This window comes from Amblyraja radiata, chromosome 4, assembly GCF_010909765.2.
Source record: "Amblyraja radiata isolate CabotCenter1 chromosome 4, sAmbRad1.1.pri, whole genome shotgun sequence".
Lineage (NCBI taxonomy): Eukaryota > Metazoa > Chordata > Chondrichthyes > Rajiformes > Rajidae > Amblyraja > Amblyraja radiata.
The window spans coordinates 81141386-81166026 of NC_045959.1; the positions used below are offsets into that span (position 1 = coordinate 81141386).

The following is a 24641-nucleotide window of genomic DNA, read 5'->3' on the forward strand; positions in this document are numbered from 1 at the left end:
TATAATTGCATCAGTGTGCTGGGACCAGGAAAGATCTTCGGAAATATGCACTCCCAGGAATTTGAAGTTCTTGACCCTTTCCACCATCATCCCGTTGATACAAACGAGATTGTGGGTCCCTATCCTACCCCTTCCATAAGTCCACAATAATTTCCTTGGTTTTGCTGGTGTTGAGGGGCAGGTTATTGTGCTGGCACCGTTTGGTCAATCTCACTTCTATATATATTTTATATTGGATATATAAAATGAAGTGAAAAATTATAATGCAATTTGTATCTATCTGTCTGTCTGTCTGTCTATCTATCATATACCTGTTAAAAGTCCGATCTTGTGTGTGTGTGTGTGTGTGTGAGTGTCTATTTTGTTTATAATTTTGTTTATAATCGTATCTTCTCAAAAAAAACGACAGGCTAACGGTAAAAAATTTACATATTCCGGTAGAGGTTTTTCCTGTGGAGTCCGAAATTGCCTTATCTGAAAATTTCATGCTTTATTTCTTGAGTCATTACTGAAAATGTTAAAAAATTTGACAAAACTTTGAATTTAAAAACGACTGTCTTTCGTTGATGAAGTCACAAAGGGTCTGCTGCCGTCTTCCACGTGCTGCGAGCACACCCCCCGTTATTCAAAAGACGCAGAAAGAACGAGCAAGTCGAGCCCTGTACTCACCCCGGGTTGGCACATGGTGGGAAGGTTGCTGCCGCAGGCCGAGCCCGGCGACCGGACCTAGGCAAAAGCAGAGCCTGGAGCGAGGGAGTATTGCGTTCGGGAACCAGCCCTCCCCTGTGATGCCGCGTGCCCCCCACCCCTCAAACTCTATCCTCCTCCCTCTCTGCCCCCCTTCACACTCCCTCTCTGCCCGCTCTCCCTCTGCATCCTCCCCTCTGCCCCTGCCCCCCCCCCCCCCCCGCCCCTGCCATGCCTGCGAGTTGGGGGTTATGCACGAGTGGATAGGGCGGGGATGGGGTAAAAGGAGCGAATGAATAATATTAATATAATATCAAGGGGGATGGTTAGTGTGTGTGTGTGTTTGTGTGTGCATGTGCGTGTGTCGAGGGTGGTTAGTGTGTGTGTGACGTCGCAGGCCACCCCCCCCCCATGCAACCGCGCGTTAAGGGGACGGGACCCAATGGGTCCCACTTGGTCTAGTATTATACTAAAACTCTTACCGCCACATTCCAACCATTATTTCCGAAGTTTTGTTTATTTCAAAAGATTAACTGCTTTTCAGTGGGAGACTCTTGCAGCACTTTCCATTGATGATGTCACAATGCCATCTCACAGACGTCTAATCACATTGGATATCGTTTACATATGACATCACAATGGGACTGGGGTGGGAGATTGCATTTGTGAAAACACGTGAAGGTTGCAATCAACCTGGCGTGCACAATCAAATAGCATACGTTGTCCCCCCTCCCTCTCCCTCTCTGCACCTCCTCTAGGGATTGGTGAGTTTTGGGACCTATGGGTGAGTGGTGGAGTATTGCGTTCGGGGAGCAGCCCTCCCCTGTGACGCCGCGCGCCCCCTCTACCTTTCACGGGGGGGAGGGTTTTAGAGTGTGTGCGTGTGCGTGTGCGTGTGTGACGTCGCAGGCCGCTCCCCCCGTGCAACCACGCGTTGAAGGAACGGGACCCAATGGGTCCCACTTGGTCTAGTTTGTTTTAAAATTAAATTCACATAATAATTGTTAGAAGATTAGAAAGTGATGGAATAATTGTTGGGATCACATTCATGAGGGTGGTGGGTATATGGAACAAACTGCCAGAGGTGGGGGTAGAGGGGTACAATTATGTTTGGACAAATACATGGTCAAACATAGAATCATATCGTAGTCATTTTGGTCAGCGTGACAAGTTGGGTCAAAGGGCCTGTTTTCTTGTAGTATAACTCTATGGTAACTTATGATTTGTTAACCCATCTCTTCAGACTGGACAAACACTTGGGTTGAACCGAAGTAGAGATTATTTGTGGAATATTTCTAAATGTGTGTCATAGGACCATTTCTACATTAATTCAATATTCAAATTTCAAGTTTCCATTTATTAAGAAAATAAAATCTGGGAGGATAAAATTTAAACCAAACCTTAAAATACAGTATGTACCTCAGCAATGAATTATCAACTATTTTTTTTTACCTTTACAAATATTTAGGAAGCATAAACAGAACGAGTTACGCTGTGACAAGGAAAATAAAATCCAACTGTAACCACAACACTGACACAGCTATCCAACTTTGATTAATTCAGTAACATCTTATTTTTAGTTCTTTATATCCTCTTACCGATTTCTCATTTTCAAAAGGTAGCTCAAAGACACATCTGAGTTTGGAGTCCATCAGATCTTCAGCCTTTGCATCCTTCCACTTAAAAAATAAAAAATAATGAATAAATAACTTCTATCTGAACATATATAGTTAGATTTTAAAATTGTCTGCAGAAATTGATGCACAAGATGAAGCATACAAATCTCAAGATGTAGAGAAAAGAAACCACAGAAGCTGGTTTACAAAACAAACACAATAGTGCTGGAGAAACTCAGCGGCTCTGGTAGCATCTCAGGGAACATGGATAGATGACATTTTGGGTTGGGACCCTTCTTCCGACCCATTATAGGGAGGGGAAAAAGAAAGCCGGAAGACAGGAGGGGCAGGACAAATCGTGGCAGGACAAATCGTGGCAGGTAAGGGGCAACTACAGGCAAGGGTTTTTTTTTTGATAGTTGGTTGGACCCGCGATCGTTTCGCCGAACACCTCCGCTCGGTCCGCATTAACCAACCTGATCTCCCTGTGGCTCAGCACTTCAACTCCCCCTCCCATTCCGAATCCGACCTTTCTGTCCTGGGCCTCCTCCATTGCCACAGTAAGCACCACCGGAAATTGGAGCAGCACCTCATATTCCGCTTGGGCAGTTTACATCCCAGTGGCCTGAACATTGACTTCTTCAATTTCCGGTAGCCCTTGCTGTCTCCTCCCCTTTTCAGCTCTCCCTCGGTCCTCGGGCTCTTCCTCTTCCTTTCTTCTTCCCACCCCCCACCCTGCATCCGTCTGAAGAAGGGTTTCAGCCCGAAACGTTGCTTATTTCCTTCGCTCCATCGTTGCTGCCTCACCCACTGAGTTTCTCCAGCATTTTTGTCTACCTTCATTTTGTAAACTGTAGATTTTAAGAAGTCGTGTACTCAAATTGGTCAAGACGTTTTTAATTTTCATGCAAAATTTCAGGTGATGTGACGCAATGGTTACCTTGACATTTGAATAAATTAAACCCAAACAAAGAAATCCTAAAGGGTGCATTTCTATATATTAATGCATGAACTTAGCTTAAATTGTAACAAGTTTCTCACATTATTCCAAGCATCCACTGATGGCAGTAGATAGCACCATGCCCTACTGCAAACACTGAGTCGAGCAGCACAACACAGTTTCTCCAATTACTCCAAAGCAATTAAACATTCCTCACATCCAGATCTTAATTAGCTGCAGGCATGAAAAGCAGTAGCAAAATATCTCAACTAAAATAAAAGTTAACAGAATTGAATGCTCCCACAAAACGCTATCATGTTAATGACTGGAAATCATCACTGGTACACCTTTGGGGTTCATAAGAGATGTTGCTGGAGTTTTGTATCTCACATTGCTGTTAGGTTATCACTCATTCTTGATGGCTCTCAGGATACCAGTATGAAGTCAATATCCTAATAATCTGCAGTAAACTCATGGATTTAAAGTCACTGCATTTCATTTACTACTTATATCACATATCCTAACATGATTGTTCAGTATTTTAGCAAAGGTGAAGACATTATATTTCACTGAACTGTGGCTGAAGCTGTAACTACTAGATTGTTGAATCGAAGGGAGATATAAAAAAACAAAACAAGCAGGATTATGGTTGACATTGCATAAATATGCCTCCTAAGGATCGGTCCTCCTTGTCCTGTGAAGCTTCCCTCACTAGGAACCTCCCTGTTCACCCTCACACAAACAGTTGTGTGTCTCCAGTAGCAGCCTGGCATTTCAGTCTGAGATGTATCTACCGTTTTCAGCAACTTAAAAAATGGAATTGCAGTTTGAAAGCCCATTAAATTAGCCTAGTATATACATCCAAGGGCCTCAAGCAGGCTTTCATCAATTAGAAACTGTTTCTTCTGTCTCTGTGCAGCCCATTAAATTAAACATCACCACCTTCCATTAGAGGAAACAGTTGCAATTTGCCTCCATTAACAAAATGGTCTGCAACCTACAGTGCATTCAGAAAGTATTCAGACCACTTTTTCTACATTTTGTTACGTTACAGCCTTATTTTTAAATGGATTAAATTATTTTGTTTTATCATCAATCTACACACAATACCCCAGAACAAAGAAGCGCAAACGGGTGTTTAGAAATGTTTGCAAAGTAATTAAAAACAAATAACTGAAATATCACATTTACTAAGTATTCAGACCCTTTGCTATGCCACTCAAAATTTAGCTTAGGTTCATGTTGTTTCCATTGATTATACTTGAGATTTTTCTACAACTGATTGGAGTCCACCAGTGGTAAATTAAATTGATTGGACATGATTTGGAAAGGCACACACATGTCTATATAAGGTCCCACAGTTGACAGTGCATGTCAGAGCAAAGACCAAGCCATGAAGACGAAGGAATTGTCTGGAGACCTACGAGACGGGATTGTGTCTAGACACAGATCTGGGAACGGGTATAAAACAATTTCTGCAGCATTTCAGGTCCCGAAGAGCACAGTGGCCGCCGTCATTCTTAAATGGAAGAACTTTGGAACCACCAGGACATTTCATAGAGCTGGGCGCCCGGTCAAACTGAGCAATCGGGGGAGAAGGGCCTTGGTCAGGGAGGTGACCATAAACCCGATGGTCACTCTGACTATCCAGAGTTCCTCTGTGGAGATGGGAGAACCTTCTGGAAGGACAACTATTTCTGCTGCACTCCACCAATCAGGCCTTTATGGTAGAGTGGCCGGATGGAAGCCACTCCTCAGTAAAGGGCACATGACAGCCAACTTGGAGTTTGCCAAAAGGGTTATTTTCTCTGGTGCTCTGATCTGATGAAACCACGATTGAACTCTTTGGCCTGAATGCCAAGTGTCACCTCTGGAGGAAACCAGGCACCTCTCATCACCTGGCCATTCCCATACCTATTGTGAAGCATGGTGGTGCATCATCATGCTGTGGGATGTTTTTCAGCAGCAGGAACTGGAAAACTAGTCAGGATCGAGGGAAAGATCAACAGAGCAAAGTACAGAGAGATCCTTGATGAAAACCTGCTCCAGAGTGTTCTGGACCTCAGACTGGGGCGGAGGATCACCTTCCAACAGGACAATGACCCATAGCACACAGCCAAGACAACGCAGGAGTGGCTTCGTGACAAGTCTGTGAATGTCCTTGTAGCCCAGCCAGAGCCCAGACTTGAACCCGATCAAACATCTCTGGAGGAACCTGAAAATTGCTGTGCATCGATGCTCCCCACCCAACCTGACAGAGCTCAAGGATTTGCAGAGAATGGGAGAAATTACCCAAATACAGGTGTGCCAAGCTTGTAGCATCATACCCAAGAATACTCGAGGCTGTAATCGCTGCCAAAGGTGCCTCCACAAAGTACTGAGTAAAGGGTCTGAATACTTACATAAATGTGATATTTCAGTTATTTCCTTTTAATTACTTTGCAAAAATTTCTAATCACCCATTTGCGCTTTTTTGTAATGGGGTATTGTGTGTGGATTGATGACAAAAAAAAAGAATTTAATCAATTTTAGAATAAGGCTGTGACATAACAAAATGTGGACATGTGAAGGGGTTTGAATACTTTCTGAATGCACTGTACTACATATTTAAAATAAAATTTAACATCAATTCCATCTGTAAGTGTTAAGGTGGAAATGATGAACAGTTACGTACATGGGAGAGCTAATTATAAGCAATCCACCAGTATAGTCATCCATAGCCGATTAACTTTGGGCATATATAGTCCCTGAAAACATAAATTATTCTGTGGGAAAATAATGAGTTAGCAAGTTGACACATGGCAAATGTTTGAGGTACAATTTGTTCAATGCATTGCTTAATGATAAAGGGAATAAATAATGGTGACCAAAATTATTCATGAGAAAAGACTAGATATCAGCAGAAGGAATCTAAAAATTCTTACAGCTAACGTAGGTGGATGATAGTTATTGATGATTAAATAGACGAGCTTGGTAAAATTACTAGAAGACTATGCAATTTTCTTAAATGTTTTCTTTATATCAGTTTTCTTGTGAAGATTGAACAAATTCCTCAACCTGTCCTTTTGGTTCAGGCATCTACAACATATACATATGAAAAGAGAGGTATTATTAAGAAACTCAAAATTTAAAACTTTTGATAGTACACCCAATCAATCTTAGGATACCTCCATGAAATAACTAAGGAAACAGGATCAATATCGGATTGATATTTTGGGGACTTTGACAAATAAATGGATGAGAGAATAGAAAAATAATCATTGTTATCCTACTTTTAAAAGAATGCACCATAATGCTAAATTTCAGATTGATTAGTTCATCACTTCCACGAATAATGAAACTACGGTTCTGAAATGTAACAGGGACCTTCAAAAGCATCAATTACTGAATAGGTCCACTAGGATTCTGTAAGCCTCCGAAATTAATTATAAAGAATGATACATTATTCTTTGTTCTATTTTCATAAAACCTGTTGATTATTTTAAAATCAGATCAATAAAATCAGATCAATAAAATACAGATCAATAAACAAATTCATGACAAATTTGCTGAGTTATAACCCGACGACCATAAACAGAAGACAATAAAAAGCGCTCTTTCAAACAATGGCTACTGGAACTCCAAACAAACCAATCTTCAATCATCATTCAAATTATTTTACTAGGGCCAATTCCAACAGCGTTACAGGTGAGCCTCAAGTCAAGTTTAAAGCCACAACAACTTAGATGGAATGAGATTTTAATATAAAATCTGAGATTATACATAAACAAAAATTAAAATAAAGAGAACATAGGATTTTATCTAAATTATATAATTTAACATGAAAGCAATGACCTTAAAAAGGCAAAGAAGAGAGCTTTTAAGTTTCAACAGCTGCCACAGATCCAGGGTCAAACCCATTACCGCGCAGACCTGGGTGCAATGCTTTACTGAAAGCAAAGCAGCTCCAAAAATTCAAAATTTAACAAAATTTCAAGCCAATCATTAGGGAAGATTCAGCTATTTTAAGTTAATTCACAAGCTAGAACATTCTACAAAAACTGACGACAATGTACAATCTGTTCTACTCAGCTGACCCACCCTTAAATTTAATTAATTTTCAAACCGATTGTAAACTTGTTCAAAGGGGAAAAAAGATCTTAATTCTTTTAATTCTTCAAGATAGGATAGTTACAGATATTTAAACATCTTTAGGATTTCTAAAGTAGGGCTGGCAGATCGTTAATTCAACAGATAACCAGTCTCCAAAATAAATTGTTTACATGCAACCTCCCCGCAATAATCATGCACAATTGTCCATTAAAAATGCAGATGCCGGTTTACAACTTGAGAGATGTGTGTTGGAAACGGACAACTGACAAAGGCAACCTCTTCTATTCACACCTGTAAAATACTTTAATAAACAATGTAGTATCCATTGAAACTTTAACAACAAAAACTATCCATTGGAAGTGGGATATTCTAATTTTGTACCATTATAATTATTCAGGGCAAGACAATAAATAAATATCTATGTGGATTGAACTTCATTGAAAATGGTTGCTTCCGACTGATATTTAAAAGGTTTACAGGCAGTTCTCAGTAACGGATCCTTATATGACCCGTGGGTTGATTGTATTTCCATTTGGTTCAGCAAATGACAATTATATGTCAAAAATCTGTAACTTTAATTAACTCTAGGAATTTCTGCACTATATTTAATATCTGCACCTAAAGAAACTTTAAATTGCAAAATTGCCCAATTAAAATAGTTTGAATATTGAAATATGCATCTATGCCTTCATTTTGAAGAAAACCCTATTGCCAAACAGTATCATCACATTGTTACATCCATATTCCCACCAGTAGTTAGAAAATGGAAGGTTAGCTTTTCTCTAAAATAATACTATCTGATCCTCAGTGGCATTAGGTTATGCATAGGACAGGGAAGAATTATGTAACACTAATTGTAGTCAGTAATGCTTTACACAGTACACCAACACAAAACAATGTTTTCTCCAAAATGTAGACTCCACTAACCCTAGAATAATCACTACCAGCTTTTGCAGAAAACAACAAATACTTTACCACCAAATCCTTACTGGTAAGATGTAATACTTACTACTGCGTCCATATCTGCAGCACCAGCAGGAGCATAGACTGTTTGTACCATGAATTTGTGTTTGCTTTTCTCATTTGGATCATAATCAAAAGGTTGCAACATTACTAGAGAGAGAAAAAAAGAAATGTTAGTTTTGAGACAACCAGGAATTACTATTTAACATGTGATCCTGGATGCAATAGTGCCCCCTATCCCAGATTAATGTATAATTTGTATGATGATATTAAACAAAATAGCTGCCCAAGCCTGCTGTTGCTAATAATACCTATCTAGATGCCTTTAGTGGCGCGTGGATTCTCTCCATTGGTGCAAAACCGCAACCATATTAATATATCACTTTAATACGTGAGCAGCATAAACTAAACCAGCACCTGCCGTTCCTTCCTAAACAATTTCAGCTCCCAGTTTCTACCAAATCTAAAAGCAAATTTCAGTGGTCTATTGGGAAAAAATTCAATTTGAAAAGCAATCGGCAGATGAGTATTTTATTTTGATACTCCAAGACCAGGGTTTCCATCTCAGAATAACAATAGATTACGAGACCAATAGTAAAAGAGTTTCAGATATCCAAATATATCAGTAACTAAAATTAGTGGGATACTGGTTAGAAGTCTCCATTCTTCAAAAGGCATACTCATTTGAATCCATTATCTAAAGAGGCTCCTCTAAAAGTTGTGTATTATTCTACTTTAAGTCAAAAGATGGCAAGAGTATTTGTGCTATAACCAGTAAGTTAACTGGAATGTTAAATAATATTTTATTCTTGTGTACATTGAGACTGTGAATGCCAAATGATACAGGAGGCACAAGACCACCAATGCTGAAATTTTGAGTAAAAAGTGCTGGAAGAAACCACTGATTTCTGCCTAATGAATCTGTTCATATTAATGCAGGACAATCATATAACTTATAAAACTTTGGATGTTCGCTTGTGCGGATGCTTGCTTTCAAACTTGAACTTTTTCTTTGATTCACATCTCCTCAAACTCGACGCGGTAACGGTAACATTTTTACATATTCCGGTAGAGATTTACCCCATGATTTCAAAAATCCCCCCATCTGTAAATTTGATTAATTATTTCCCGAATTTTTTACTAAAATTTTTCACCAATCTGACACCTTTTTAAAATCTAACATGCTGAAGCCAGCTGGATGACGTCACAATGCCTTTGCTCCTCGCGGCCAGCTGCGCAGTTTTCAACGCGCTGCCTGCTGGGCACTGTTTTCGAGGAGTGACATAGAAACATAGAAAATAGGTGCAGGAGTAGGCCCTTCGGCCCTTCGAGCCTGCACTGCCATTCAATATGATCATGGCTGATCATCCAACTTAGTATCCCATACTTCTCTCCATACCCCCTGATCCCTTTAGCCACAAGGGCCACATCTAACTCCCTCTTAAATATAGCCAATGAACTGGCCTCAACTACCTTCTGTGGCAGAGAATTCCACAGATTCACCACTCTCTGTGTGACGTCCCCCTTCCTCCGCTTCTCTCCCCCTCCCCCTTCCTCCCCCACCTTCCCCCCACTACCCCCTTCACCTTAACCCACTCCCACCCTCCTCCCCCCTTGCCCCCTCCTCCCCTCCTCTCCCCCCCACCCTGTGTGTGTGACGCCGCAGGCCACCCCCCCCCCCCCCCCCCCCCCCCCGCAACCGCGCTTTGTGGGGACCGGACCCAACAGGTCCCCCTTCGTCTAGTAACTTATAAAACTCTGATCGGTGAAATTTTACATATTCCGGCATGATTTCAAAAATCCCCTCATCTGTAAATTTGATTCATTATTTGCCGAGTTATTTACTAAAATTGTTTACCAATCTGACATATTTTTTTTAATTCTCTCATTTCATGTTTAGGTTTAATATTGTCACGTGTGCAATGGTACAGTAAAAAGCTTAGTTTTCCGTGCTATCCAAACAGATCAGAAATGCTATACATAAATACAATCAACATAAATACAAACTCAAATACCATAGATAGAGCAAAGAGGAAGATACAGATTGCAGAATAGTTCTCAACATTGTAGCACATCGGTTATCAATGGGATATAGGCACATTGGACAGTACCTTAACTTATGGAAGGACCGATCAGAAGCCTGTCACAGAGGGGAGAAAGCTGTTCATGAGTCTGCTTCAAGCTTCTGTACCTTCTGCCTGAAGGGAGAAGGAATGACTGCTTTGATTATGTCTACTTTTGACTACTTTTCTGAGGTGGAGTCAATCGTGAGAAGTCAATCATATGATGGACTGGGCTGCATCTACAACTCTGCAAGATCAGCCATGATCATATTGAATGGCGGTGCAGGCTCGAAGGGCCGAATGGCCTATTCCTGCACCTATTTTCTATATTTCTATGTTTCTTGCAATCTTGGGCAGGGCTGTTCCCAAACTAAGCTATGAAGCAAGGTACACAAAATTGCTGGAGAAACTCAGCGGGTGCAGCAGCATCTATGGAGCGAAGGAAATAGGCGACGTTTCGGGCCGAAACCCTTCTTCAGACCTATGAAGCAACCTGACGACATGTTGTCTATGATTTTATGTAAAAGTTTGCAAGAATAATTGGAAACATGTTGAATTTCCTCAGACTCCTCAGGAAGTGGGGACATTGGTGTGCCTTTTTGGCTGTTGCATCAATGTGGTAGTTGCGTGAACAGATCATTGGTGTCATTAACACCAAATAACTTGAAGTTCTCAACCATTTACACTTCCACACTATTGAAGGCAATTGGAGCATGTACACCACCATGCTTCCTGAAGTTAATAACTAGCTCTTACAACTTGCTGACATTGAGGGAGGTTACAAGTTCCATATCTCCTTCCTGTTCTCCATCTTGTCATTGTTCGTCACTCGCCCACCACAGTGATGGCATCTGCAAAATTGCAGATGGAATTAAGAGTTGATTTGGGCAGTTCAGACGCGAGTGCAGTAGGGGACTGAGAACACATCCTTGCAGGGGACTGGTGAAGAGATTTATTGTGGAGATGGTGCTGTCACCTATCCTCACTGATTGAGGCTCAACAATTACAATAACCATATCTTAATGGAATATATACTGTATCCAGACACTAATGAATACTATGAAACATGTTATTATTGTTATTACAAGCTTAAAATATGCTTTAACATACACAGGAGAATTTGCATAGTTCGATTTCCACAAGTCAGGTCATCCGCAACCAGAGAAGCCTCTGTATTATGCAAGAAAATAAATGTTACACACTAGAAGGAAAGAAGCGGATGTGGAAGTGATGATTCTACCCGTGGGAGAGTCTAGGACCAAAAGGTCATAGCCTCAGAATTAAAGAGCACTCTTTTAGAAAGATGGTGAGGAGGAACTTCTTTAGTCATAGGGTAGTTAATCTATGGAACTCACTGCCACAGAGGGCTGTGGAGGCTAAGTCAGTGGCTATTTGTAAGGCAGAAATAGACAAATTCTTGATTGGATCGGCTGTCAAGAGTTATGGGGAGCAGGCAGGAAAATGGGATTAGGAGTCATAGATCAGCCATGATTGAATGGCCGAGTAACTTGATGGGCCGAATGGCCTAATTCTACTCCTATAACTTGTGAATGTCAGATACACAGCTGCACCCAAAATAACACAACAGTTAAAAATTAATAACCATTTAAAAAGATACAAGTTATTCAGGAACAGCCATGTTTTGAAAAGTGGTACATCAAGTTAATTGAACTGAATATTCAGCAAGAGAATGAAAATGCCATTAAAAATAGAAGAAACTCAGTCCTCGATCTGTGTAATAAGGTCCAAGAATGTAATGTGAAACGGATAAATAATCCACGTTCTTAGCACATACACTTTTAAAATATATAAAATTATTGCTAACACTCAGTTGCTCAGACAGTATCTGTGGAGAAAACAGGTAAATTACTCTTTTCGGAACAAACCCTTGATATCAGATTCTAATAAAAAAACATCTTTAAAAAAAGGGAAGGAACAGAAAAGAATGCCATGCTCATTTTGTTCCCTATTCACGAGCAATATATCCAAGCATTGAATCCAAAACAATAACCAGTCTGTTTCAATGGCTTAGTTTACATTTCCTGTTTTTGTTTCACATTAACAACTTTTCCATTCCCTTAATCTTCCCCAAGGGTATGTGTGTTAATAAGATTAGTCCAGAGAAATATTTGCTCACTCAGCACTCACTCACCGTGAATCGTTTTCAGAGTCACAAATCTATCAGAACACTATATAATAAATCTTTTATTTCAAGTAACATACAGCATGTTACACCCAACTTTGTTAAGTTTGTATATCCTGCACTAAATGTAAAAACTGTTTATTCCAATGCATTCTGTATCTCTCTGTGGGGTTTAATCATTGATGCTTCAAATTTAGCATCACATATTGTTTTCCTTATTTTTTGCAGAGGCATTCAAAATCAAAAAGTGGATTCAGCACCAAGCTGAGGTTTCCTCAGTATCTTCCCTCTTTCTCCCCTTCAAAGTGCCATCCAATTTCTCCAACGAATACTTACTCATTGTCATTTAATTTAATTAGTCTGAAGAAGGGTCTCTCGACCCGAAACGTCACCTATTCCTTCTCTCCAGAGATGCTGCCTGACCCGCTGAGTTACTCCAGCATTTTGTGTCATTTAATCTTCAGCCAGTTTCTACTTTGATATCTCGGTTTAATCTGAGTTTCGAGTTTTTAAAACATATACGTGCATAGAACTCCTACCAAATCCCTTTGGAAGTTACTTTCACTTTTTGAAACCTACATGAGATATCACATATTCCTTGTCATCAACAAGATCTTCTAATTTATTATACAAATAGCTCACAATTAGAGTTGTCAGCTCATCAGTGTTAATGCATGCAATTATGACAATCATTTTTTTTTACATTTTCAACAGCACATACCAATAAGGGAGAAGTCTGCATTGCAGATTAAAAAAAAATCTTCTGCAACATCTCACATGGCACAAATTGCCGTCTCATTGCTACAGATCCTCCTCCACAGCTCCCATCTATTACCACACCCTTTCTACCTCAAATTTGCTAATTGTGAAGGGTAAGAAGTAGAGCAGCAGCATATTAAGTGCCTCGTAGTCTTTAGATTTTAGAGAAACGCTGCAAAAACAGGCCCTTTTGCCCACCAGGTCCGTGCCGACCAGTAATCACCCCATGCATTAACACTATCCTACACACTGGCGTCAACTTACATTTACCAAAACCAAATTAACCTACAAACTTGTACGTCTTTGGAGTGCGAGTGGAAACCAGAGCACCCGGAGCAAACCCACGCAGACACAGGGAGAATATACAATCTCCATACAGCCAGCACCCGTAGTCAGGATCGAAGTCTGGTCATCGCTGTAAGGCAACAACTCTCCGGCAGCCCCATTGCCCAGTTATCTTGCCTAAATTGCTGATTCCCAAGAACAGGCAGCCACTGATACGTAATGTATGCAATCTGCTGGACAGGTTGATGAAAGGGGGGAGGAAGAGGAAGTGCAGGATTAAAGAGGATGAAGTCTGAGGCTGTAGGAGAAACAATGAGAGATACTGAGAAGATTCAAAAGCCCAACCACATGAATTCAGATCAGACTTGGTTCCATTAATTAATTAAAACAGAAAAGAGATGGGACAGGCAAGTCAAATCTAGAAACAAGGAACTGCATATCAGGATGTGTTCCAAGTTCCCCTTTGCAGAATCTGACCTCACCTTTCCTTATGGCAGTTCTTCCAAAAAAAAATGCCTGGCAAATTTGGGCAAAAGGAAACTTGCAATGTAAGACACTGGAATTAAGGCACACAGAGATTGGAGGACTGAGTGACTCTGAAGAGATAAGAGTGTAAATTGCTCATTCTAAGCTCCCCCCCCCCAAGTCTAGTTTCAGTCAAATATCACTGAAACAAGCACTTGAACAACTAATCTTTATTTTGACAAAACACAATTACAGTTCAACTACTGTAATTCAACAGACATTTCCCTAACCCAATAATACAGCAGCTTAATACATTGTATTCAAACAGGACTTCTCAAGGAAGCCAATTTAGAAACATTTACCCTGATCTGCAAGAAACCCAGACAAGGCTCAATACCTCATCCAATCAACGTTCGGCAAAGTAGAACTCTGCAACATTATTTACAATTATTTACAAGGTGTATGTCTGGTTTGCAGCCATCCAATACATTCTATGCATTTTGCACCTAATTGACAGGGTCTGCAGATGTTCTTATTCTTTTCTTGCAACTTGTATCCAGGCTCTAGACACACTGGCACCACTCGGCAGCTTGTCCCAGTTCTGCAGAGAGCAATTCCAAATTGACCTGAAGCTTTTACCCCATTTTAAAGTCCTAGACTCTCCAATTTGGCCAGGATTAACAAGAGAAGCTAATGACAATCATAGAGAGGAATTTAAACTCAAAGTGAATTCTATTTAAGGCAAAGTATTTTCTTGTGGGTCATTCAAATTCGAGAAGCGTTTTCCAGGGAACTATATTATAATAATCATCTTATAATTATTGAAAAATGTAATTGAAACAGTGATCAAATCATTACTTTTTTTTAAAACTGAGCTCCAGCTCTGATGAAAGGTCACAAATGCTTATTATTTCCATCCATTTCAGCTCTACGAAATATTTCAAAATATGAAAGGTGAACCAGTATTCGTGGAATACACCTTAGCTCAAGTTTGAAGACTGAAGAGGAAACCGGAGATAAAATAAATAAACAATCAGGGCTTTTTTCCTCTGTTTCTCCAGCCGGGCAACCTAGGCAGCTTTTTAGATTGCCAAATGACACTTTAGGTGATCATTTAAGACGCGTGCGATAATGTGCTCTGACGAAGTGCATAGTTACCCGTCGGAATTATGCTCAATGAAGCATTCACATATTATTTCTGCTTCAAATAAAGTCACAAACTAAACATATTCACCAATCAAGACATGATATATACCACAATGACATGCAGCAAAATTATAATACAGCATCTCAACTATTTTTACATGTTGCAATGAATGTAATTTCTATTATTTCTTTCCACTTCCAAACAAAAATGTGGTTGGATTATTCAGCGTATGATCAACCTCGGTGAGACCAAGCGCAGGCTCCCTCTCCCTCCGTAACTCCCTGGTCAATTCGTCCCTTCCCACCCAAACCATACCCTCTCCTGGCACTTTCCCTTGCAACTGCAGGAAATGCTACACTTGTCGCTTTACCTCCCCCCTTGACTCCATTCAAGGACCCAAGCAATCTTTCCAGGTACGGCAGAGGTTCACCTGCACCTCCTCCAACATCATCTATTGCATCCGCAGCTCTAGGTGTCAGCTGCTCTACATCGGTGAGACCAAGCGTAGGCTTGGCGATCGCTTTGCCCAACAACTCCGCCCGGTTCGCAATAACCAACCTGATCACCCGGTGGCTCAGCATTTCAATTCCCCCTCCCATTCTGAATACGACCTTTCTGTCCTGGGCCTCCTCCATGGGCAGAGTGAGGCCCACCGTAAATTGGAGGAGCAGCACCTCATATTTTGCTTGGGCAGTTTACACCCCAGCGATATGAACAATGACTTCTCCAATTTCAGGTAGTCCCTGCTTTCTCTTCCCCTTCCCAGCTCTTCCTCAGCCCACTGTCTCAGCCTCTTCCTTTCATCTTCCCACCCCCCCCCCCCCCGCCCTCACATCAGTCTGAAGAAGGGTCTCGACCCGAAACGTCGCCTATTTCCTTCGCTCCATAGCTGCTGCCTCACCCGCTGAGTTTCTCCAGCATTTTTGTCTACCCATTCACACAAGTTCTGTTATCCCACTTTCCTCACCCACTCCCTACACATTAGGGGCAATTTTACAGAGACAAGTTAACCTACAAAGCCAATGCGTCTTTGGGATGTGGGAAGAAACCCACACGCTTGCTGGGAGAATGTGCAAATTCAACACAGACAGTGCCCGAGGACAGGATCAAACACAGATCTCTGGCGTGTGAGGCAGCAAGTCCACCAGCTGTGCCACTATATTTTGTTTTCCAACACACAAAAAAATTATACGTTGATAACTTTGGTTACTAAAAAAAAAGAAACTATCCATTTTCAGTCTTAAATCTCTAAGTGACGCTATGTCCGCCTTTACAGCTACTGTATGTTTTAATTCAGTTCCACACTATGGGGCAGTACATTGGCCATAAAGTTGCTGCCTAAAAGTGCCAAAGACCCAGAATTGATCCTGAATATGGGTGCTGTCTGTATGAAGTTTGCTCCTTTCCCCTTCGATCGCATGGCTTTTCTCCGGGTGCTCTTGTTTACTTCCACATTCCAAAGGTGTGCAGGAACCTTTTTCAGACCCAACCCAAAACGTAATATTTTCCTTTTGTCCAGAGATATATGCACGTGCATATATACAAACACACACACACATACATACACACACACATACTGTTTTATTTTCTCCTTTATAACATTGTTTACAGAGTACTATGTTTACATAGTCCGTTGTACTGCTGTAAGTAAGGATTTCATTGTTCTAACTGGAACGTGAGAGAATAAAACACTATTGACTCACGTCGCTAATGCGTGGGATAGAACTAGTGTACGGGTGATCGGTGTGGACTCGGTGGGCCGAAGGGCCTGTTTGCACGCTGTAACTTTAAATTAAACTAAAAACACTTAAACCAGAGGGAGTCTAATGAAGGACCTCTACCCAAAACGTCACCCAATTTCTTCTATCCAGAGATGCTGGTTGCTCCATGGAGTTTCCCCGCACAATTAAAGCATGGAATAGTCTTCACCCTACCATAATTACCCAACCAGGCGCAACTAAATTTAAGGTAGCTCTTTTTTCCACAAGAACCCTTTTTTGCTTAAGTCCAAGTCAAGTCAAGAGAGTTTTATTGTTATGTGTCCCAGATAGGACAATTAAATTCTTGCTTGCTGCAGCACAACAGAATATGTAAACATAACACAGAGCAGGAGATAAAAGTTCAGTGTGTCTATATACCATAGACCATAAATAAACAGATAAATTTGAATTGAATTGAATTGAATTGAATTGAATGCCTTTATTGTCATTCAGACCTTACGGTCTGAACGAAATTTCGTGCCTGCAGTCATACATACATCATACAATAATAACAACAGTAAACACAAATTAACACCACCACAGTGAGTCCTCCAAGCACCTCACTGTGGTGGAGGCAAAAATCTTAGGGCTGCAGTCTCTTCCCTCCTCTTCTCTAAAGTGCAATAGGCTGTTATTTTTCAGAGTTTGGAGGTGGAGAGTCCACTCCAGTTTAAATTCCATTTGGAATATTTTTGGAAACCAAGAAGCAAGAATTATTCCAGGGAGTTATTCCAGCTCCAGGGAGTGATTCTGCATTGGTTTTCAGCGGTCGCGGCGAGGCGGCGACTGGACAGCAATGGTGGCCAGATCTCCCACAATGCAAAGGGAGGGAGAAAGTGCCCAGCGCCAACCAGTTCCCATGGCAGTGCGCGTGTGCAGGACAGCACGTGCACACAACCAAGGCCGATGATGTGCTGGCCGTGGTTGCGCGCATTTGCAGGGGGAGGATCTGCAGGCCGTGGCAGTGCGCATGTGCAAGGCGGCCGGCCATGCCGGCGGATAAGGAGCGGGCGGAGAGCGGAGAAACGGCGGCCCGTTCACGGATACGGATGGCGGGCGGAGGGAGAGCGAAAGAGAGAGAAAGAAATAGAGAGGGGAGCCAGCACTGAGTTGAACGATAGGTGTCTCGGGTTCTTGCCAAGCCGGGCAAAATGGCACGGCTTTTAGGTTGCGCAGTGGGACTTTAGGTCGCCATTGGCACCCAGGCAACCGTTAATTTCGAGCCCTGACAATGCTAGTCATAGTTGTCAATAGCAAAAGCTCGTAATAGCCCTGTTATTTTATAATCAGTTGCAAGCATAAAGCACCATCCGTTTATCAAACTTGTGCTGTTCCACATACTCAGATCTTTAGCATGCCATCTTACAATATTACAAATTCAAAGCAGCAACAGCTATCTGGGACTTGTTACAGCTTAAGCAATTATGTATCTCCTTAATCAGATTGAAAATTTCATAGGAAGCACAAATCTAAATAAGAATAAAATTCTAATTCAATGCTTCCCTTACACATTTACCAAAAATAATTCAGGGTGAGATTGAAATTAGACTTTTTGGAACATGTAAAGAAATAAGTGTCTAAATTTTCAAAAGTTAAAGTAAAAAATAAGTTGGATTCATCAAGGTTTACCGTGCCATTGAAAGTTTACTTGTATTTGAACGAACAACTGTTATGTTTTTCTGGGCTTGTGATTATTTAGTAACTATGTATTACAAAGCAACATCCTTCCTGGCATATGAAGGCCACATCTCTGGGTTAAAGCACAGCTTCTATGGTTTCACTGGGCATACACAGTCTTCGGAATCTGCTGTCTAATTTAGTTAGGCCACAAAGACAGTGATAGCCTCGATTGTGTTTTTTTTAAAAAGATAAACAGGCTACTAAATCTTCATTTTGATGAGCAAATCAGAAACGTAAAAGTGGGAAGGGGAAGACTTGGCTGTGGGCGAAATCACAGCAGCTGGCAGAAATTATGAAGAATGATGAGATGGATGCAAAATGGATAGGGAGAATGGTGAGGGCTAGGGGTGCTCGATCTCTGTTCTTTCTGGCGAGGGGATGGAGTGTACAGGAAATGAAGGAATGTTTCCTGACAAAAAGTGGGCATTTCAGCTATCCTGGAACAGAAAGCCTAATTTCAAAAACATATGCGACAGAGATATAGAAACCAAGAGAAAGGGATGGCAGCCTTTCATATGGTAGGGTGGGAGGAGGCTAAGTTGAGATATCCGTGGGAGCCAGTGGGTTTATTAAATCTCAGTGAATATCAAGACTCCAGAGGTGGATGAAGATAGAGATATCCTTTGGAGGCGTGGGAGAAGTGTGCAGAATGCAGTTGTTAAATGTAACAAAGAGAGAGTTTGGGAGGAGCACCACAGCAAAGGTATGGAATGTGGACTGTTGCACATAGCCAATAGCACATCTGTCCTATTTTAACACTACCGTGGTAAATGCACTGGTCCTCCCTTATGCACGTGCAGAATTTGTCAATTTTATCAACTTTGTTACTAATTTCCACCCTCAAATTCCTTGGAGCATTTCTAACATTGACATTTGCTCTTTCAGCACAATACTTATGCCATCACAGTTTAAACTGGAGTTACTGGTTCATAAATGTATACTTATTTACACTACCACAATCACTGTGGCTAGAAACCTGAAAATGCAAACTGACATGTGATAAATCTGACTGATGTATGATCTTGTAATCTAAATAAGTTCAACATAATTTTCAACTAATGAAGAAGCAAGATTTCACAATATCATGTTAAAAATAGTTCAATTCTCTTACATGCATTACAGGCACTCTATTTTAGAATCATTCTTACCCGAAACAGTAACCATTGATCCTGGGTCAATAATTCCACTGTTGGGCCGTACACAGTACCGGCGTGGTGCTGTAGTCTTCACTTTGAAGCAAACCCTCTTATCTGAAGGGTTTTTCAATTTGAGATTTGTTGTTACTACATCTGTAAATGGACCTGTAGATGCAAATATACATATGCACAATACATTAATAAAAAGCAAGACCTTTAATTCATACTTTGAGTTAATTATTTTTGATTGTGGGTTGATCATCCCTACGGTATCATCTTTCAATAAATGCAGGGAAATTCAAAGGTTATGGAGCTCTCAACTTGGTTTTTGATTTTCTAGAACAGTTGTGTCATTTTCCTTTGTTACAGGACAAATAAAGAATGGTACACAAAAGTGGAAGTAGGTTTTATTTTTTTTTTTTAAACAGAAAAGGGATATTAAATGTTAAAAGGAAATTGCAGAACCTAGCTGCAAGAGGAACAGTCACCAATTATGAGGCGCGAAGGAGGAAATAAAATTAGATGATTCTGTGATCAAACAAAGAAAGAGCAAAGGGAATTTAACGGAAGAATACCAATTTTAAATTAAAGGTTGGAGTACAAAGAAGATGAGCAAGGACAAATAGTAGCAATTTGAAATCAAGCGAGTATGGAACTTCAGGAGCTAGACAGTATGAAATTGACCATAATATGAAGTGTACGGAAATGCTAAACTCCACAGTTCTTGCATTCCAATATACAAGTGAAGGAAATTGAATTTCATGTAGAGCCCCTATTCTCTCCCCACTTATGCTTTGACCGTAATATACTTGCAGAATCTATTTAGAACCTTCTTTACCTCATCTCCCAAAGCCATGTCATGACCCTCCTGTGTACTCCTATATGTACCCCCAGTATTCCTCAAGAATTCGCTTGATCACAGCTGTCTGCTTAATGTCACATTTAATGTCACATTTACCGAGGTACAATGAACAGCTTTTGTTGCGTGCTAACCAACCAGCAGAAAGACAATGTATAATTACAATCAAGCCAGTCACAGTAAGAATAATGTTTAGTGCAAGGTAAAGCCATTACAGTCCAATCAAAGATAGTCGGAGGGTCCCCAATGAGGTAGATAGTTCAGGACTGCTCTCTACTTGTGGTAGGATGATTCAGTTGCCTGATAACAGCTGGGAAGAAACTGTCCCTGAATCTGGAGGTGCGCTTTTTCACACTTTTATACCTTGACACATTTCTTTTTCTTGACAAGGACCTCAATATCTCTTGTCATTCAAGTTTCCCTACTGCCAGCCTTGCCCTTCACTCTAACTGGATTATGTTGGCCCTGAACTCTCCCATCTTACATTTAAAAGCCTCCCATTTAACAGATGTCCCCTTTAAGTGGCAAACAGTCTTCCCCAATTAATTTTCCCCGATACTTGCAAACCATCATCTGCAGTTCCTCCCTACACACTTCTTCATTGTTATTTTAATTTCAGTGAAATTGTACTTTGAATGTTACATGCTCATTTAATATCAATTTGAATTAGTAGAAAAGATAGAATATGGTGTTTGAACCTGGAAATTTATATGGTGAAAAGATTACTTTGAGCTGCAAGGTTAATGCACCAGCTGTTGCTATCATAGAGACAATGCAAGGTGATAATTTACAGTAACAAAGGAAGTGTATTATTAGCACAAGCTAAAACCCAAGGTTCACTTTTCATAATTGTAAGGATTTTAGTAATCGCAGTGATAATATTCCAATTACTTATAAAATAGTGACCAGAAAGTAATATTAGGTTTGCCAAAACCTAAATTAAAATTTGTACTAAGTGAGGAGAAACCCAGCAAGTTAACTTTGAATAAAAACTCAAGGTTCAGACTGGAAACATAAGCATATATGATGATTCTGACACTTTTCAGAGAAAAGATGAAAATCCATTTAAAGAAATTAGTTCGATTACTCAGTTTCTAAAGCAGAACATACAACCTACGATCTGCAAGCTGTTTCTTCAAGGTCTCCAATGAACCAACGTCTTCTGTTTGGACGAATAAGACATGGATTTTGAAGGGAAAAAAGCCATTTAAAACCACTGACCGTGGATGAAGCTGAAATCAGACCACCATTTATAGTACAACTTAAGTTAAAGACAAACTAAAGATGCGGACCTGGCATTCTTTCTACACAAACACAGCCCAAACCACCAACATTTAGATAATACAGATCAGATATCTTCCATATCTCACAATAAAATAGGCCAGTAGGTGGGGTATGATCTCTGTAATAGTACAATCTGATTAAGACGTTGGTTTTCGAGTGCAAACTGGTAAAACCAATGGGTCACACCAGTAAATTTAGTGTGAAGGATATTATTCTCAATGTATTCATAATAATTCTCAAGACTGGTGTCCGCAAGGATACATTCTCAACCCCTTACTCACTTTACACTCACAATCATAAGGCCAAATTCTACTCCATTTAGAAGTATGCAGAGGACACCATTGTAATGGGCCGGATCTTAGAACAATGATAAGGAGATAGAGAGCTTAATGTCAAGCCAACAAGCTCTCCCTTAATTATCAGCAAGATGAAAGAGCTAGTTACCAACTGGTTAGAGGCATGGTACAGTACATGCCCAAATCTACATCAATGGTGTTGAAGTGGAGATGGTCGAGAGCTTCAGGTTCCCAGGCAAAGGTATCACCAAAAATTTGTCCTCGACAAACCACAAAGCTAGAGCCAAAAAGCACACCAACCTCTCCACTTCCTCAGGCTCTGCCCGAGACTTGCATGGATGTCAGAGGTTATTGGGAGAAGGCAAGAGAATGGGGTTAGGTGGGTGAGATAAATCAGCCATGATTGAATGGCGGAATAGACTTGATGGGTCAAGTAGCCTAATTCTACTCCTATTCCTTAAGACCAGGCCAGTGCCGTGAGGGTAGGCAGTCAATCTTTTTAAAAATCTTAAAACTGCACATGCGCATATCGTTCTCCTCTCCGTAAGCTGTCAGTCTACTTTTATAAAGTAATTTGTCTTCAAAAGCCATATCTCTTAATAAAGTACCGTATTTCCCGGCATCGAAGACACACCCCCACTTTGAGTTGCTAAATTTTGAAAAAAGGCTGGAGGGCAGAGAAATTCTCACGCTCATAATTTTTTTTTAAAAATGACAATTCAATTTGCCCAAGGCTTCCAAATCTCCTCCATTCTGAATGACTGAATGGGTGGGGGGTGGAGAGTGACGACAGATGGAGATGGTGGGGAAAACGGGAACACACTGGGACAAATTGAATCAGTTGTGATCTTATTGAATGCCACTACTAGTTCAAGGGACCAATTGGGGGAAGAGTTCCTTTCACAGCCTGTGGGAGTCCAGGGCTCTCGCTTAACTTTTTTTCCCTGTTGCTAGCCGGGCAACCTTGGCAGCTTTTTAGGTTGCCAAATGACATTTTAGGTGGTCATTTAAGATGGCTTGCATGATGCGTGCTCGGACGAAGTGCGCAGTTACCAGTCGGAATTATGCATTCACATATTATTTCTGCTTCAAATAAAGTCACAAACTAACATATTCACCAATCAAGACATGATATATACCACAATGACATGCAGCAAAATTATAATACGGTATCTCAACTCTTTTTACACATTGCAATTAATGCAATTTTTATTATTGCTTTCCACTTCCAAACAAAAATGTGGTTGGATTATTCAGCCTATGATCAACCTGTGTCAATAAATCCTGGACCTTGATAACATATATGCTTAACCATGCACACTACAAGCATGTTTTCTGTGAAGGACCGAACATTATCATGACATGGCCATAGCATGGGTCGTTATTGCTATTGGTACAGAAACACTCTCGCTTCCCACATAATTTATCCACAACAAAATATACAGGTTGCAAGGAATTTTCTAAAGGCATTTTATGATAATAGCTGACAAAACTGACTATACCCATCTGACATTACACTAACTAACAAGAGATGGCCAAAGGACATAAATGCAGCAAATGTTTGGTAATATATTTAAAGGTGTCAAGACGCCACATTACCAGACATTCAGATTAGATGTGGCAATGAAGATACCCAGTTTGTAAGCACCATTTTAAAAAAAATTGTTGATAAACGCTTTTTCCATCAGTCCCACTTCAGAATTAACGTTAAAATTTCAACTGAAATAACCCGACCAAATTTGTGATGTATATGACTGACTGTAGAAGTAAAACCTGGATAAATCCAACGTATAGTTGTGAATGTTGCTCATTAAATAACTACAGTACTGATACTCCATATTAACAGCATTGATTTGCCATTAAAATGAATTCTGTAATAACGTGTCAGTGACAATCGAACACTGCGGTTTTAATGTTTCACGTGTTCAAAATGTAATTAATCCATCTTTATGGATTAAAACAAATAATAACATTTGGAATTAAAACATATTTGATTGCATTCCGTTATCAAACATAGTCAATGTTAGCTCTGAAGACATTTCCAGCACAATAGGGTCGGGGGGGGGGGGGGGGGGGGGGGGGGGGGGGGGGGGATGTGTGTGTATATGAATCGGTGTGGATTGGATGGATTGAGGCAGGGGAATTAGTGAGTGTTGGTTCGAGTAGGTAAAATTATGAGGGGAGAGCGCGGGGGATGTCAGTGGGGTTGAATGGGGGGGGGATCTGTGCAGGATGGATGGGGGGAGCAGTGCAGGATGCAGGGGTGAGCAGTGCAGGATGGATGGGAAGGGGGTCAGTACAGGATAAATTGGGGGACCAGTGTAGGATTGATGGGGGAGTGGCAGGAGAATCAATGCGAGGTGGCTAGGGAGATCAGTGCAGGATAAATAGATGGGGGGGGGGGGGGGGAGTGGGGAGCACAGGGGATGTCAGTGAGGACTGAATAGAGACAGGAATGGGGATCAG

The 24641-nt window shown here is 40.7% G+C and overlaps 1 protein-coding gene across 2 annotated transcripts in view; it reads right to left on the bottom strand.

The window, feature by feature from the left end:
• vapa (VAMP associated protein A) overlaps positions 1-24641 on the bottom strand; it is an 89268-nt gene that overhangs the window by 16317 nt on the left and 48310 nt on the right. Inside the window, exons 2-5 of one of the 2 annotated variants that reach the window (XM_033019822.1) lie at positions 19749-19901; positions 8345-8448; positions 2286-2366; positions 670-726 (exon numbers count right to left, since the gene is read on the bottom strand). In XM_033019822.1, coding sequence (XP_032875713.1) covers positions 670-726; positions 2286-2366; positions 8345-8448; positions 19749-19901 — 395 coding nt within the window. The remainder of the gene's footprint in view (positions 1-669; positions 727-2285; positions 2367-8344; positions 8449-19748; positions 19902-24641) is intronic. The other variant, XM_033019823.1, reaches the window with a different exon arrangement.